We start from the raw sequence: 17,439 nt of genomic DNA on the forward strand, positions 1-17,439 counted from the left end.
AACTAAGGGTGCGTTCACACTTGTAGTTCGGTTCGTTTGGTTAGTTTGGTCCGGACCAAAAAACAAAAACAAACATAATAGTCCTGGTCCGCTTAGCGTTCACACGGGCATTTTTAACAGCGAACCTAAAGTTACCGAACCAAAGGCATAGGGAGACGGTCACAACCTGATTGGTCGGCTTATATGACGTAGGAGCTCGTTTACCGAACATGCAAAACAATGCTGTGTGCGGATTACACGCGCGGGCATTTTATGCGTGTACATATGGCATTATTTTTTACCAGAGAACTCATGAAGAGCTCATGAAATGTTCACAACATTCAAAACAACGCTGTGTGCTGGATTAAACGCGATCATTTTATGCGTGTGTAACACATATGGCATTATTTTTTACCAGAGAACTCATGAAGAGCTCATGAAATGTTCAAAACAACGCTGTGTGCTGGATTAAACGCGGTCATTTTATGCGTGTACATGTGGCATTATTTTTACCCGCTGAGAACTCATGAAGAGCTCATAAAATGTTCAAAACATTCAAAACAGCAGCAGGATTTCCTCCGTTGTGCAGAAAAGAGTCGGGCGTCTCTTATGCAAAAGAGACGGCCGTTCTGTCGTCTGTACCTGCTAATAATGGGCAACACGGGAACTTTGATGAGATGAGCCAGGTATGCTTTTTGTGTGTTTTTATAGCATTTTCGAAACATGCTCGTCAGACCAAATATTGATGAGGCTCTTCCTCGTTGCTCTACGTTTGCCCTCTAACGTTAAAGTTACTCATTTTGGATAACGTACACAGATCTTTCCGCGTCGTCAAATCAGCTGCATTATGCGTGGCATCTTGTGACATTATACGTCTGGTTTTTGGTCCGTTTACATGTGTTTGGTCCGTGTTGCGTTCATATATCAATCGAACCGCACCAGAGTTCGTTTGGAAGCGGACCGAGACCCATCTTTTTAGCGGTCTCGGTCCGCTTGTTTGGTGCGCACCAGAGTTCGGGTGGCAGCGTTCACATATGTTCAAATGAACCGCACTAACCGAGCAACCGCACCAGGGTTCGTTTTAATCGAACCAAACATGACAAGTGTGAACACATCCTAAGTGTAGTGTGTTACTTGATGTTACATCTTGTAACTTTATTGCGACTGTGTAATAAATATATTTAAAAATAAGCTTCAAAATAAATGGCATTAAAGTATATTTTAGGTTACAAATAAATACTTCTCAGTACATTCAAAAGAACACAGTTATTATAAAAAGACATATTATTACTTGACACATTATATAGTCTGTACGAAGCTTAACTGCATTTATTATCATTTAAAAAACAATGTTATTTATTTGTAAAGACATGTAATGGTGGAGATGGCATATATATATATATATATATATATAAAATGAAGACAGACTTGACTGCCAGCTCACTTCACATTCACACACACACACACACACAGCTCCACTGCAGACTAATGGAGGTCCCCTGTTGGATAGGTAGACATCGGTCACACACACAGCTCCATTAGAGTCTATGGAGGTCCCCTGTTGGATAGGTAGACATCGGTCACACACACAGCTCCATTAGAGTCTATGGAGGTCCCCTGTTGGATAGGTAGACATCGTTCAGGTCCCCTCTTGGCATATTTTTTAAAAAATAAAAAAATGCTTATTTGAAGTTATATTATGAATAAGGACCTTAAAAGAAAATTTTGTATGTAATTTTTGTTTCTTCAAAATGACTAGAAACACAGGTCCCCTCTTGGATAGTGTAGAGTGATAGTCCCCTCTTGGTAATATAGACGTGTATGTGTGTGTGTGTGTGTGTGTGTGTGTGTGTGTGTGTGTGTGTGTGTGTGTGTGTGTGTGAGTTTTTGTTTGTCTGTTTTGCACTCTTGATGTTTTAGAGATTCACCCCTTCACTGTTGAGTCCTTTTTTTCTGCATCCTGGCTGATTTGTAGATTATATGCACAAAAAACTCTGTATTTTCATATTTTTGCCAATTTCCCATTCATTTCCTATGGCGGTCTTTTTTGACCCCAAGGCCCCGAGTGTGACTATTTTTTTTACGACCACTTAGACTTTTCCAATCCTGTCCCCAATTTTTTTTTCTGTCCATATACCAAGTACCAATACCCTCACCAAGTTTCGTACCATTCAGATGAAGCTACGATTTTTAACATTTCTTTCAAAAAAAAATTTGGGTCAGAAATGACCGAAGAACCCCAGAGGGTTAAGAGGACTTTATACAGTCTAGAAAGACGATGCAGAGCCTTCCATTAGGTTTTACTAAACATAGACAAAGTTTCAAAAGTTAAGGTGGACGTTTGATGGGAGTATTTCTTTGTCAAAAATACTACTTCCGGTTAGTCATAAGTTTCGGCAAGTTTTTTGAGATCATGCGTCCCCTTTGACGTTAATGGGGGCGGAATTTCCTTGTATGGGCCTGACGGACAATTCTACCGGAAGCGCGTGAGAGAGAGAGAGGGAGAGAGCGAAAGTAACAGGCTACGCCCATCAAAGCGCTGGCTTGTAGGATGCTGGACAGGTGATGTGCACATAACAATGTCACCAAAAGTGCGTTTTTGGTTGCCAGACCAAGACAGTCCTGCACAGATTCGCCAAAAACCCCGCGTTAAGGCAACAGTGGATGTAATTTGCTTTTCCGGATCAGCAACTGAGTTGCGTGAATGTTTATATCTGTTCGCTGCATTTCGGTGCCGACTGTTTCATAAACAAGGCCCAGCTCGACGCCGGATTTTCCCAATCGCCTAATGCTGAATGATGGAGCAGTCCCAACGTTAGAAGGGTGAGTGAGACTGCTTCAAATGTCTGTGTTTTTTTTAGCCCGCTTACTGTCTACACAAACCACGCGTAAACACACAAACACACGTGCACAACTGCACTTCCCACATGTACACCTTCAAAGACAAAAATACGACGATATAATTCAAGTATAAATATGTAAATAACACAAGCCGCTAAGCATATTATATAGTTAGTGTATAACTTGTACCACATACAGACGTCCTGCTCTAGTCGTTTTTGCTGCTGCTCCTGTTCAACTGCAGCCTCTGGGTCTGATTCCGGATCATAGATGTATGGCTGTATCTGATTAAAAGCCATATTTTTATTTTGAATAAAGTTTTTTTCCCGCTGTTGACACAGCTTTACGACGCACTCGACTCAACATAGCAGCAGCGAGCACACGTCATTATTTAGCTCCGCTCACACGACACGCCCCCACCCGCTCGGCTTTTTTCGGAAAGACTCGGAACAGCGCATCTTTCTTATATAATTATTAAAAAAATAAAGACTTTTCGGAGATATGCAGGATGCAATGCTACTCTATAGGTACTCAAGATTGACATGACACTGACTGAAACTGAGTGTTTCACCCCCCCTTTAATGTCAAACAAAAGATAAGGAATCACTCACTGCTTTTGATTGAATAGCTTTTGTAAGGATTAGTCTTTAATTTAAACAGTTAAATATGCAGCTATTTTACCTTTGATTAGCCTACTTAATTCAATTACTCTACCTAAAAACTAATGTTAGACCTATAAAAACCTGAAAAGCATTGTTAATTACACTTCAATCAAATTACACTTCAAATATTTTTTCCCCAAAGTTAGTTTATGTCATTGTAGGCAGTTATCATCACGATGATTTCATTTCAAGTGTTCGTTTTTTAAATAAGTTTAGTTTTAGTTAGTTATTTGATGCTATAAAAACGGCTGTGTGATGTCATGATTGACAGCTGAGATCGATGTCTTCTCTGAGTGAAGTTGTCACTGAGGCACTAACAGACTTTTTTCGGGATTTTTGGGAGCAGATTAATTAATTAAATTTAATTTCCATAACTGTTTATTTCACACCAACATAAATAATTGTTCTGCATCTGTGAGAGTATGGGTGTGCTTTTGATATCGCCATTGTACTTCCTGCTCTGCGCAATTTCGGTCCCGGACTTTTTTATATTTACTGTTGCACTAAAATCCAAAAGTGAAGAATTTATGTTATTTATTTCTTGATTGTTCAAGCTACCTCACAGAAGTGCTCAGTTTGTTAGAGTTGTTGAATGTTAAAATAAGGTGAATAAAATAAAAATAAGGAACATCCTGGTTCGTTTTTTCGCTCTTCTTTATTCTTTTTTTTATGTATTATAGAAGTATTGGATCGGGACTCGGTATCGGCAGATACTCAAAATCAAATGACTCGGACTCGAGGGCAAAAAAACCTGATCGGGACATCCCTAATTTAAATATTAAAAAAAAAGTTATTTTACATTATAAAAATATTACACAATAATACAGTTTTGTATATAAATGTATATAAATGTAGGCTTGGTGAGAAGAAGATACTTCTTACAAAAACATTTTAAAAATCTTACCATTCTCAAACTTTTGACCGGTAGTGTATATCTGTGTTAAATAGCACAATAGCTGCTTCTCATCTCATCACCTTCTTCTTCCTTCCTGCTCTGCATATTCCCTTCTCAACGCTGAGCTTTGGTTGATACAATCTTTGCAAACTGATCGCTTGTTTAACTTCTATTGTAACACAGCTGTTTAGTTAGCTAACTTAAATATCTCATCTTGTACTTTTGGACTGTTACCTGAAAGCGTCTGAGCAGCTGTAAACATAAATCCCGCGGAACGTTTTGTGTTTTTTTTTTTTTAGATTATTTGACGTTAAATGCATTATATGAGTCACATTTACAAAATCCAAAATTACATTATTTTTATTTTCAGTGGTGAAAAACGTAACCTATTAAATAGACTATTGCTGTAGCCTTGGTTTTGATGAACAGACTTGTAGTTCTTTGTCGAACACGAAGACTCTAATTTGACAGTTTACCATCTGATCTCACTTATTGATTGTAGGCTACGCAGGACAGGACAGACAGAACCACTCAGTGAATGTTTATTTGTTACTCTGGTAAATTACTCTGGCAGGCTTTATAGTTTCCGGGTCTATGATGTCATCTGCCTATCACGTTCCGTCTCTCTATTGGACTGATTACATACGTGCTTCACGACCCAATCAAGCAGAGGCGTTACCAGAGTGGTGATGCAGCTCAAGTTCCCATGAATGAGAACTTGTATACTACAGCTGATGAATAATGATAGAGTCTTCCAGGTAGAACTACGCTCCCATTTCTTTGTTCTGGTGGTGAGGCGCGTGGATTGACTTTGCCTCTAGGAGTTAAAGACCACTCTACTAGGAGTTTGGCTTCCTTGGAGCAGGGTTAGAAGAGGAGAGAAGACAAACTTCAATACACTAAACAATAGGGTGGTGCCGATATGACGTCACATTGTAGGCCAGCAGTAAGCATCACACTGGTTCCCCTAAAAAATATCTAATAAGAGGCTTGTCAAAGGCTTTTGGATTAAAAAAAAAACAAGCTCTGTGATCAACAAAAGTTTATGATACTTAATGTTCAAGATAATTTTCACAAATGAACGCAACTTTTATTCTGAAGCCTAAATGCAGTCACCAGAAGTAAAAAGCTAAAGGTAGCTTATAAATAAACTACACCACAATCCTATGACTTCAACATCACCATCACTATCTTGTGACAACTCTTTCAGTTGTTTATAAGAGCACAATTGTAAGCATAAAATAGTTGTAAAACCCACTTGTTAGCAAATGCTTTTTTCAAGAAACGTAACAGCTTATAGAAATCACAAAAGGTATAATACTGATATATTGTATGTCATAGAATAAAACATGAAACTGCTTTGTTTTTGAGTTCATCACAGACCTTATTTCTGGCATTTAACCCAAATCCCACTTGTTTTCTGCATTGTTTGCCTACATAAGTGATGTCATAACTGCACCACTATATTAGCTATCTAAATAAAAAAATTAAAATAAAATATCAAATTTACAAAAGAACATTGGCCTAAAAACTGTCAAAATAAATTGTGACAGCAAAAAACTAATTTCAGAATTTTGCAGGCAACAGATTTGCTTTGTCAAAGCCTACATATGTAGTGACCTTACATAAGCAGAGATGTTAATGTTTACCATTTATTACTTTTTTGCTTTGTTCAAAAATATCATCAATACGAAATTTACATACCTTGTTGAACTAACAGATATAGGCTATATTTGTCAACAGTGTATGCTGTTTATATGGTATAACCGTAAGCATAAATTGCATGCATTATGTATGTATTTTACTAATGTCACTTTATCTAACATGTCTGTATCATTTTTTTTAAATATATTTGTGAATTAAATAAAATCAGTTATACCTATTCTTTGTCTTTGAACAAATAATTAAAAATATCAAAATGTTAATATACATGTTATTCTATTTTTTCAGTAGGACTTGGATGTATTTTTCCTCATCATATGTTGCTTTGTATTTTGTTCAGGCTTTAACAAGATTATATAACATTTAGGTGCAAATATGCACAATAATAAGCCAAAGCTAGAGGCTAAAATGGCAAATATCTCCACAGCTACAGTAAATTTTCCAGGAGAACTGACATAAGCTGGAATAAATGTGATCCACACAGCACAGAATATGAGCATACTGAATGTGATGAATTTGGCTTCATTAAAGTTATCAGGCAGCTTACGTGCCAGAAAAGCTAAAATGAAACACAAAAAAGCTAGGAGGCCAATGTAACCCAGCACAGCCCAGAAACCTACAGTAGACCCCAGACTGCATTCAATAATGATCTTTTCCTTATAATATTTCATATTTTTGTAGGGAAATGGGGGAGATATTGTTAGCCATAGCACACAGATAAGAACCTGTATAAGTGTAAAGGCAAGAACACTGAGTCGTTGTTGTGAAGGCCCAAACCATTTCATGACATTACTTCCTGGAAGTGTAGCCTTGAAGGCCATTAACACCACTATTGTTTTCCCAAGAACACAGGATATACAGAGGACAAAAGTGATCCCAAACGCTGTGTGACGCAACATACAGGACCACTCAGTGGGCCGACCAATGAATGTAAGTGAACAGAGGAAACACAGAGTCAATGAGAAGAGCAGCAGGAAGCTCAGCTCTGAGTTGTTGGCTTTTACTATGGGGGTGTCCCTCTTGTTGTAAAACAGGATGGCCACCATTGCAGTTAATCCTACTCCAAACAGTGAGAAAAAGACTAGCACTACACCCATCACTTCTGCAAATGACAGAAACTCTACAGCTTTTAACACACATTTATTTTTTTCCACATTAGACCAGTATTCCCCTGGACATTGCTTGCAGTTAATTGAATCTGGAGAAGAAGTTGTAATCATTGGTTAGAAACAAATGGAAACAATTTCATTGATGAACAGTGAAGAGCAAATAAACAATTCTCGTTGGACCTTTGAGATTAGCTCTGAAGGACCTCTGAAGATTACCTGTCTCATTGCTGATGGCTCCTTCTGCACATGGGATACAGTCATAACAGCAGACAGGTCTTCCTTTTTGCACAGCCTTTCTGGTGCCTGGAGGACAGCTCTCACTGCAGACAGACCTTGGCTTCTATATGTAAAACATTATACATATAGATATTTTTACTGGCTCTGAATAATTAAGATTTAACAATACAATTAATTAATAATGTTTATATAGGGATGAGGATGACGTTAAACCGGGGTCCATCAGCAAACGACACGATCGCGTGCTTCGTCATTCAAATGCGCTAACTGTTGACGGTTACTCCATTGTTGTTCTGTATAACGTTACAGTATTCTGACGTGCAAAACCGTTTTGCTTGCTACTTCTAAGGTCTAGTCGCATACAATAGTCCATAAACCGAATCATGTCCTCATACACTGCGAGTAAACACACAGAAATGTGGAGAGGCCATTAAATACAGTAACTTACATACCACAGAGACGGACGTCCTGATGTTGCCGTTTCTCCTGTTCAATTTATTTATCCCTCAGATTTGATTCTGGATCATTATCTATATTAGCTGAGATAGCCATGGGTTTCTCCACGCTTGAGGACGTCACCGCTTTGCGCGCTTGTCATTCTTTAGCTCCGCCCACACGATACGCCTCCAGGCGCTCGGTTTTTTCCGGAAAGACTCGGTACAGCCTATATTTCTTTTATAAATATGATAAAACTAAAGACTTTTCGGAGAGATGAAGGATGCAATACTACTCTATAGGTACTCAAGATTGACATGAGATTGACTGAAACTGAGTGTTTCACCCCCCCTTTAAAGGACAACTCCGGCAAATTTTTTACGTTTATCTTGATCGTTATATCTTAACAGTCTATAGAAAAAAGAAAAAAATGAACCGGATTGGTGCTGGCAACACGGAGTTATTACAGTTAATGCCCAGAGCCCCCCCCCCCCCCCCCCCCCCCCAGCTAAAACGGCAGCTTTGGGGGCATACACGTAAAGGGTCTTTGTGCCTCTTAACAGACACAAAATGCAATTAAAATGTCTGTCCAACATGAACAGGTCACTCACATGACAACGAGATGCGTTTAGCCACCCACTTAGCCATTGTTTAAATTCACCTGTTTTAGATGTTTTCTAGCTGCGTATCGCCCTGAAGTCCCGTTGGAACGCAGCGGTAGCCGGAAAAAAGTTATTTAGTAATTTAATTATTTTAAATTACTGCACATCTTTCATCTTTCCTCAAGCTGGGTGTGCCCAAATGGAAGGATAAATAAAGTTTATATTACCTCCATAGTGGCTGCACCCGTCTTGGCATTTTTCTTCAACTGGCCCGGCTGTGTTGTGTCTTTGTAAGTCAAGTGGTCAAGTGTTCGCTGCAAATTTTTACAATTCGGAAAGGCACAAACGTGAACAATTTCTTCTTCACTGGTGAGCCCGATCGGATCATCTCTCTAGTGATGTCCGCTCACGAACGAATCGTTCTTTTTAACTGGTTCTTTTGAACCAGTTCTTTTTAGTGAACCGGGTGAACCAGTTCACCAAATCAGGCTGAATCGTTCTAAACGGTTCGCGTCTCAAATCAGCGCTGACCACACACGTTATTTTAGTTACTCACTTTCTGACATGAGTGACAGTCCCTCTGAATATAAATAAACTAATGTCTTGAATTATATGTTGTAACTCCAACCGTTCACTGAACTGAGTCATGTTTTTCTGAGAGATCTGATGAACTCACGAGCAGCTGATACAGAGCATGTGCGAGTAACTGAACGAGCAGCGGTTCTCATCAGATCAGCAGTACAGAATCGAAAACTATTTATCTCGGACACGTTCAATACTGAGGACCATATATCGCCGGGCATTAACTGTAATAACTCTGTGTTGCCAGCACCAATCCGGTTCGTTTTTTTTCCCTATAGACTGTACTCACAAAGATATAACGATCAAGATAAACGTAAAAATTTGCCGGAGTTGTCCTTTAAGTGATGCTATGGGACACCCCATAGCATCACTTAAAAGACAACCCCGGCAAATTTTTGTCTGTGTGTTAAATGATTCTGTATTCATGGCAAGCAGCAAGAGTGCAGGATTAACTTGAAACATATTGGTGACTATGCTTTATGATTATTCTATTTGTTAGAATTTTGATATACAAACATCTGTTGTCAAGTAAGTTCCATAATGCTAATTTAAATCAGTAATATTTCATATTGGTATTGACCCTCATCCTATGCCGAAGTCACAAAAAGTAGCCTAATGAAAAAAATAATAAACAAAAAAATGTATCCCTGTTTCCCAAATAATTCATCTTTTACAAAAACACACCCTCTGCTTGTCACAATTATGTTCTGTCCTGTGGTCACCTGTGCTCGTTTGTCTGATTAGGTTACCTGTGTCAAACCTGTTACGCTGAATCACAACTTTTGAAAAAATCATAAGAAATGCTCAGATCCTCAGATTAAAACAGATTGTGAATCCTTTGCACTAAAAGCATAATTATGTGGTCTCATTTGAAAGCGGACAATTGGCAGTTTACTGTAAAGTCAAAATTATAATATTTTTATAATCAAAAATCGCTATAATACGCTTCAAATTTTGTAAATTTATTAGAAATGTATTTGTATGAAATATCTTTATGAAAATAAAATTGAAAATGGCCTTTAAGCGATCTAGAAATGCACTACAGCTAAAGCCACAAGTCTGACCATGTTATATTTCAGATCTGAAGATGATAAGTCTAAAACTCTGAATTGTATTAAATTTTTTACAAGATCGTTTCATGTGATTATATTTTGAGATCTCTCTAAAATATAAACTGATGTTTATTGCCATTTCTTCTGAGATTTCATTCAGTGTATTGCCTCTATTGTTTAGAGGTGCAAACTGCCCCATTCAGTTTGTCTCCCCGGCACACATTCACACTTCTGCGGACTGGTTATGGCTCTAATTAATATTCTTTTGTCTGTATTATAATTACTAACGTCTCTCTATTTAAACTGTTCTATTCAAACCTAATTTCTAAATCAAACCTCTCACTTTTACCCTCTCTGAGACTCTGTCAAATGCATTTCTTGCGAATAAACATTTCAGTAGTTTTACATTTAAAAAATGTTCATAAAATAAAGTATTTGCTCAGTGGCAGGTGCATCTAGGGCAAGCTAGCATGTTAGCTTAGCACACCGGCAAAACAACAATTTATAAGATTAAAATCATATTTTATTCAGAACTTACTTCATATCACTTTATGATTTGTAAGTCGAGTGTTTTATATAACAATCTGTGATCTCATGTAGCTTCCCAGCAAACGCGCCAGTGTGGGCTTACTGTGGGTAACAGTTGAGCTTGCCCACAGAAAACCCTCACGGGCCCCGGTTGGTTTAGCCCTTGCGGGGCCCATAGCGGTTCTGCCCATTTGGGCCCCAATGAGGGTCTAGTGTGGGCAACCCACTGTGGGCTTGCCCACAGAAAACTTTATATGAAGTCCATGATATTTCTTACCGTATTTTTTTAATACAATTTTAATTAAATCAATTAAATCAAATCAAAACTTATTTGTCACAATTAAACAATGCAAATGGTTGATCATTGGCTGATTTGTTTATTATCATTGGTATTCATTAGTGATTATTTATTTATATTATTATATACATTATATTGTTATATATTTTTATATTATAATAAATACATCACTGATGAATTTAATATGATTTATATAATGTTATATTTCTGAAATGGCCCAAAAAAAAGGAAAGGAAAGAAAATAATGAAATGATTAGTAATACGCTAGATGGCGTCATCACGGGATCATTTCTAACCAATGAGACTGCTGCTGGACCTTTTCACCGTGTCCGCTAGCTCAGTCAGCTGTCATTTCGGACTGGCAAGCTCTGCTCCAAACCCAAACAGGTAAGCTTTTTTAAGTTTTCATGTTAATATGTGAGTTTTCTATTAAAATTTGTGAAACAGGTCAAAATGGTAAAAAATTTATTCATTTATATTAAACTACACACATGTTAGTGGTTTATCTGTTTAACGTTATACCTCTGCTGATGTTTAAACGATAACGGTTATAACGGTCCACTAGCCCATTTTTCTGGTCATCTCTGAGGTAATATATACTTTAAAACTGAATTAATTCATTAATAAATTCATTAGGGTCCTCCTGGAATTTAATTTAGTGTAACAGCCCAAACTCTCTGCAGGGTGTACACTTTAATAACACACTTTCAAAACGGAATATATAAAACAAAAAAAAATGTCAGTAAACAACAGTTCACCCAGAAGCTGTTTATTGCTACTGGTGATTTTAATCATTCAAACTTAAGTCTGTGCTACTGATATTTCACCAGCATTTCCTTGCTGGCAACACCAGCAAGTTTCCTCACACAAGAGGAAACAAAACCTGATAAAATGAGAAAAGAGAAACTGCCATCAAGCTCAAACCCTCAGCTGACCACCCACCAATTACACACTCCTGTGTCGTCACAGATGTCTGCAATACACTAAGCCGGATCAGCACGCACAAGGCTGCTAGACCAGCCAATATTCCTGGACGCCTACTCAAGGCATGTGCAGAGCAGCTCGCTGGGTTTTTTACAGACATTTTCAGCCTGTCTCTTGCCCAAGCAGCTGTACCAACATGCTTCAAATGCACTTCCATTGTGCCAATGCCAAAACACTCTAGCCCATCATTATGAAGTGAGTTGAGCGGCTGGTCCTGGCACAGCTAAAATACTCTCTACCATCCACACTGGACTCACACCAGTTTGCCTACCATAGCGATAGGCGCACAGAGGATGCAGTTTCCATGGCACTGCACTCTGTGCTCACTCATCTGGACAAATAATAACACTTATGCACGAATGCTGTTTGTTGACTTAAGCTTAGCATTCAACACTGTCACCAAGTTAATAGCCATACTTGGTGACCTGGGCAGCATTACCTCAATGTTCAACTGGATTTTGGACTCCCTGACCAACAGACCCTAGAATTTTTGATCAGGCTCCACCTGTTCCACGTCCATCACACTTAATACTGGTGTACCACAGGGCTGTTTGATAAGCCTGTTTCTCTATTCACTCTTCACCTAAAATTGCAAGCCTTTGTATGGATCTAATTCAATCGTCAAGTTTGTGGATGGCTCTACTATGATCAGTTTCATCAGCAACAACAATGCCACATGGTGAACTGAAAATAACCTACTCCTCAACACCACCTAAACAAAAGAGCTCATCATGAACTTCAGGAAAGAGTTTTTCTTTTTTGCAGTCAGAGTTGAAAACTTTGGTCAGGTGCAGGTTGTTTATACATTGACCTGTACAACACTGATTGCTATACTGCCATCTTAGTTTAACATATCATGTAAAATATTTTTATAGTAATAGCCAGAAAACAAATAGACATTTTAAAACCTAAACTGTATTTTATTACCTTGTACCTGTACTTGTGTAATGACAATAAAGTTGAATCTAAACTAATCTAATCTACAGAGACATCAGAGCAAACGGCAGACATCAGAAGGACTAGCTAAGGAAAGGCTCTGAGTGTTAATGACAGCTGAGCACCCATCATTTTCATGAAATCATCTGATCTCATCATTTTCAAAAATGCGCTCTTTTTATAAATAAATCACTGATTTAATATTTAAAGAAAGTACATTCTCACCTTCTCACCTACATTTTGTGACACATTAACAGTAGTATTTTTAAATTATGCTGGGTTTCTCATCTGCTATTGATGCTTGCTGGTTGGTGTGAGATGCATTCTGGGATAACGGTCAGTGTGAAGTCCACACAAGTCTCCTCTCAATTCATCCTCGATAACAGGGGACACAACCCCGACTCTCGATTCGAACTTGGCAAGTCTGAACTACCAAGTACGCAAGTCAGAAGTTTGCGGGTTTTTAATGTGTTTGCTGTAACTACATTGTGTCTTTTTCCCATCAAACCGCCAGACTTGCTAATGGTTTGACCGTACCAGGGCAAGCCTTTCTTTGTAGGCATGTGAAAGAGTGATTCTGAAATCCACTGCCGCATCAATATACCTGAATATAGTACATATATCCAATGGGCACCCTAAGAGACGGGTGGACTTGTTGTTCTGGGCAAGCTGGCGCCTGCTCCAGATCTGGAAAGTCACTACGGGCCTAATTCCGGGGTGAAAGCGTCAACAAGTGACACGTCTATGGAAACGTGCATCAGATTAACCGGCATGAGTGTAAATTTACCATGACTGTGCATTGTCTCTGAGCCAATCAGAACCATCCACATTGCAGTAATGATGTGGATAAGACCTTGAAAACGGTATAACTGTTGGGACAATTGTATATACGATAGGGCGGCCTACGAACTCCTTGTGAGACTTGAAGCTGGCTTCTGCTTTTGAAACTGCAAACTATTCTAAGTAAATTTTTCTTTTAATTAATTGCAATCTTGACTCTGTCTTCATTTCTTCACTACTGGTCCTGGGTCATAAGCTGTTAACCCCTAACACATGAAACTGCAGACATACATTATATATATATAATATATATATATATATATATATATATATATATATATATATATATATATATATATATATATATATATATATATATATATATATAATTACACACAGGTGATTTTTAAAACTTTAGTGCAATATAAAAATGTACACAATAAGTGCATTGTATCACATTATTCATTTAAATGTTAATACATAATAGTTAAGGCCACCTAATTTAAAGTGGGTCATTTTTTATGGAAAAAAGTGTCAATTTGTCATGTTCTCAAACAAGTGAACAGAATATAACCTGGTTGTTGTGGAACTATTTTCTAACCTAAACATTTATTTTTTTACCAATCATGAAGGAAAGTATTTACTTTTTTAGTTTTTGATATGACATTCTCTACATTTAAAATAATCCTTTAGCAGAAACAGTGTATTGCCATTTACCTTTAGCTGTCCTCCAGCCCAAATGATCTCTTTAGTATTAAGCTCTAAGCGCTGGTCAGGAGGCAGTGAGGCATCATAGTATCCCACAGTTTTAAACTGGAATGATCCATTTGATTCCTGCTGCCAGTTCACAACTTCATATTGGGCTACTGCACCACCAGTGCTGTCAAACCATACATGATCACCCATTTTGATAGTGAAATTTACCTTTTTAAGAGCCTCAACCACCTAGTGGAAAAAAAGAGTCAGTTTTGATATTATCACTGTTGCTTTTAACATATTCAACAAACATGTTCCCTCTTCTATGTCTTTTATCTTTTACCTCTCGTGGTTTTATCGTCAGGTTTTTCTCACAGCCTTCGTGTTCTTTGCACTCAAGTAGCTTGTGTAGTGAATGAGCTACAGCATAAACCGCTTTGTAGACGTTGCTTGCATATCTTTGTTCAGGCACATCTTCAGTGTAGTTTTTTAGCATAAGTACATCCTCATATCTGCTGCAACTTAATGCATATCCAGAATAATTTGCCTCACTCTGTATGCATTGAAAAGCTGTGTCCCAGAATGCTTTTTTAACATAATCTACAAACCCTTCAATATTGATTTTTCTTACTGCAAGCCCCAGTGACCCTCCTAGGGAAGGAAAACTATTTGGAGTGATATAATTCTTTGTGGTTATCCATGATTCTACACCAATCATTTGGAAGCCTGTAGTGTTCTGGATGCTTAACTGATCAATAAGTAAGCCCATCTCAACAAATGAAACAAAGGCAACAATTACTTTCGCCGTGCCTCTTTCTATAGTGTCTACAACTTTTTTGAGTTTTTCTGGCTCTGTTCGGTAGAATTTCACAGAGTACTCTACACATATTCCCTCTTCCTGTGCTATTTTCAGAAATATGGCCATTCCATTGTTTCCATAGTCATTGTCACTGTTCACAGCTCCCACCCAAGACCAGCCAAAGTGCTTAACAATGTATACAAGTGCTCTGCTCTGGTGATAATCACTAGCAATAGTTCTGAAGAAAGAGGGGTAATTTTTTCTATTACTGAGACATTCACATGTGGCTGAAGGACTTATCTGAAAAAGAAATCACTTAAGACAATGTTACAGTCATCAGTATGGTGATAATGTCAAACATGTAGTGTTAACGCTCCTTACCACTGGAATTTTAAAAGGTCCTGTTGTTCTGGAAATAATCACTGTGGCAGAAGACTCTGATTCACCTATGATAGCATATAAAGGTGACTGTCCATTGCATCTGTGTCCTCCTCCAAACTCCTTACCATTCATCAGTCCCATAGTTGCACTCATGGTAGACAGTCTTGAACCACAGGTATCATAGATTCGATAACCAATAGAAATATTTGGAAGCAAATTGTCACTTCTGTTAATCTCCTCAATTGTGAAAATCATGATTTGTGCCAAACGATAATCTCTCAGATTCACACTGTGAAAATAAACTTTAAATCAGTTTGCTTAATATAAAGTAAGGTAACAAACAATTTCAAATGTAACAAACCTTGAGCATGACAGAAGTTGAGGTTTTTGTGTAAACTCAAAAGAAGGTAATGTTTCCATTCTGTGGATTGCAAAAATTCCTCCAATAGTTACATCTCCATCTTTAGAAAGCAGCGGGAACTTAGGATCTCCCATTGTTTGACAAGGAGTGTTTTCCACCTTTGTATGAAGTTGATGGAAAAGCAGGAGTGTATAAAGAAAGAGAAGCATCCCAATGAGTGTGCACTGCAGTGAATGCAAAATGCTAATTATCCGATACAGTAATTGCACTCTTATAGAAATAATTAGTATGGTTGACTGATTGAGAATGTAGCCAATAACCCGATTGGACAAGTTATTCTGTTCAAGCAGGGGTGTGATAAACCAGTTTGTTTTTTTCATCCTGTCATAAAATAGTAAATTGTGAGATTAGGTAGTTCAATAGAGACATGTGGGATTCATTCGATTCATCTGTGGCAAGGACGAAAAAGAAGAGGAACAAGAGGAGGATGAAGCCAAGCAAGATAAATGAATGTGTTGTAAATCTGTTTTTTTCATTTATAAATAAAAGTTTCCGAGTTATATCAGATTGTATTTGTCTTTTTACTGTACCTGTAACTACATTAAACGAGGGAAACAAGAGCCACTTTAATTTACAGTCTATACATTCATACTTACCTGTAACTACATTAAACAAGAGGGAATAAGAGCCATTTTAATTTACAGCCCGCAGATTTGTACGTACCCTGTAACTACACGGATAATTAGCCCTTAATTAAAAAATACTTACAGTATATATAATTTGTTAATTTTCCTGAAAGTTACCCCTTTATTCCCCCAAAATTACATGTTGTTCCCATATACCCACACATTCTTACTTTATATTTACACTATAATTAACGAATGTTAGGCTGTAAATTCACTTTAATTATCCAGTACTTTCTGGGCCGTAATCTAAAGAGTTACCAGATTTCCTTCTTAAAATAAATGTGTAATTACATTGGATTACTTGTTATGGTTTTTGTTTGATATTTATTGTAGAAAAAAAATACGTAATTAGTAATTAAGAATGTTCACCTGAATGGTAATTTTGTGTGGGTCCTAACACACCAGTAAAGTGATGTGGACACTGTACTGTCAAAGAGCGCCGTCTGTCGGATGAGACGTTAACCCGAGGTCCAGACTCTCTGTGGTCGTTACAAATCCCAGGATGTCCCTCGATAAAGAGTAGGGGTGTAATCCCGGCATTCTGGCCAAATTTGCCCATTAGCCCCTGTCCATCATAGCCTCCTAATAATCCATAAAAAATGATTGACTTAATCACTCTGTCTCCTCTTCACCAATCAGTTGGTGTGTGGTGGGCGTTCTGGTGCAATATGGCTGCCGTCGCATCATCCAGGTGGGTGCTGCACATTGGTGGTGGTTGAGGAGATTAACTCTTCTATGGAAAGCGCTTTAAGTGCCTAGAAAAGCGTTATATAAATGTAACAAATTATTATAAATACAAGGTATTATTTTTTGAGAGAATGGTCTTAGATGCTTATGTCAATAGAGCTGCCCTGTGGATAAAGTCTGAACAACTGTTAATTTGCTTTGAGTCACCTAGGAAGAGGTACCCTGCATCTAAGCAGAGGATGAACAA

The 17,439-nt window shown here is 37.8% G+C and overlaps 1 protein-coding gene across 1 annotated transcript; it reads right to left on the reverse strand.

The window, feature by feature from the left end:
• Positions 1 to 6,323: 6,323 nt before the first annotated feature.
• LOC137043173 (extracellular calcium-sensing receptor-like) lies at positions 6,324 to 16,031 on the reverse strand. The gene is made up of 6 exons (XM_067419340.1): positions 15,820 to 16,031; positions 15,459 to 15,747; positions 14,622 to 15,377; positions 14,300 to 14,527; positions 7,365 to 7,488; positions 6,324 to 7,237 (listed from the first exon to the last, which is right to left on the reverse strand). Exons 1-6 carry the CDS (start codon positions 16,026 to 16,028, stop codon positions 6,324 to 6,326), a joined length of 2,520 nt encoding a protein of 839 aa, XP_067275441.1. The 5' UTR covers positions 16,029 to 16,031.
• Positions 16,032 to 17,439: the final 1,408 nt, after the last annotated feature.

Source organism: Pseudorasbora parva, chromosome 16 (genome assembly GCF_024679245.1).
Source record: "Pseudorasbora parva isolate DD20220531a chromosome 16, ASM2467924v1, whole genome shotgun sequence".
NCBI lineage: Eukaryota > Metazoa > Chordata > Actinopteri > Cypriniformes > Gobionidae > Pseudorasbora > Pseudorasbora parva.

Coding starts and splice junctions, on each gene's coding strand:
- LOC137043173 (XM_067419340.1), bottom strand. CDS start 16,028: ATGCTTCTCTTTCTTTATACACTCCTGCTTTTCCATCAACTTCATACA. Junction 15,748..15,819: donor CAACTTCTGTCATGCTCAAG/GTTTGTTACATT, acceptor TTATTTTCACAG/TGTGAATCTGAGAGATTATC. Junction 7,238..7,364: donor AGCCATCAGCAATGAGACAG/GTAATCTTCAGA, acceptor CTTCTTCTCCAG/ATTCAATTAACTGCAAGCAA.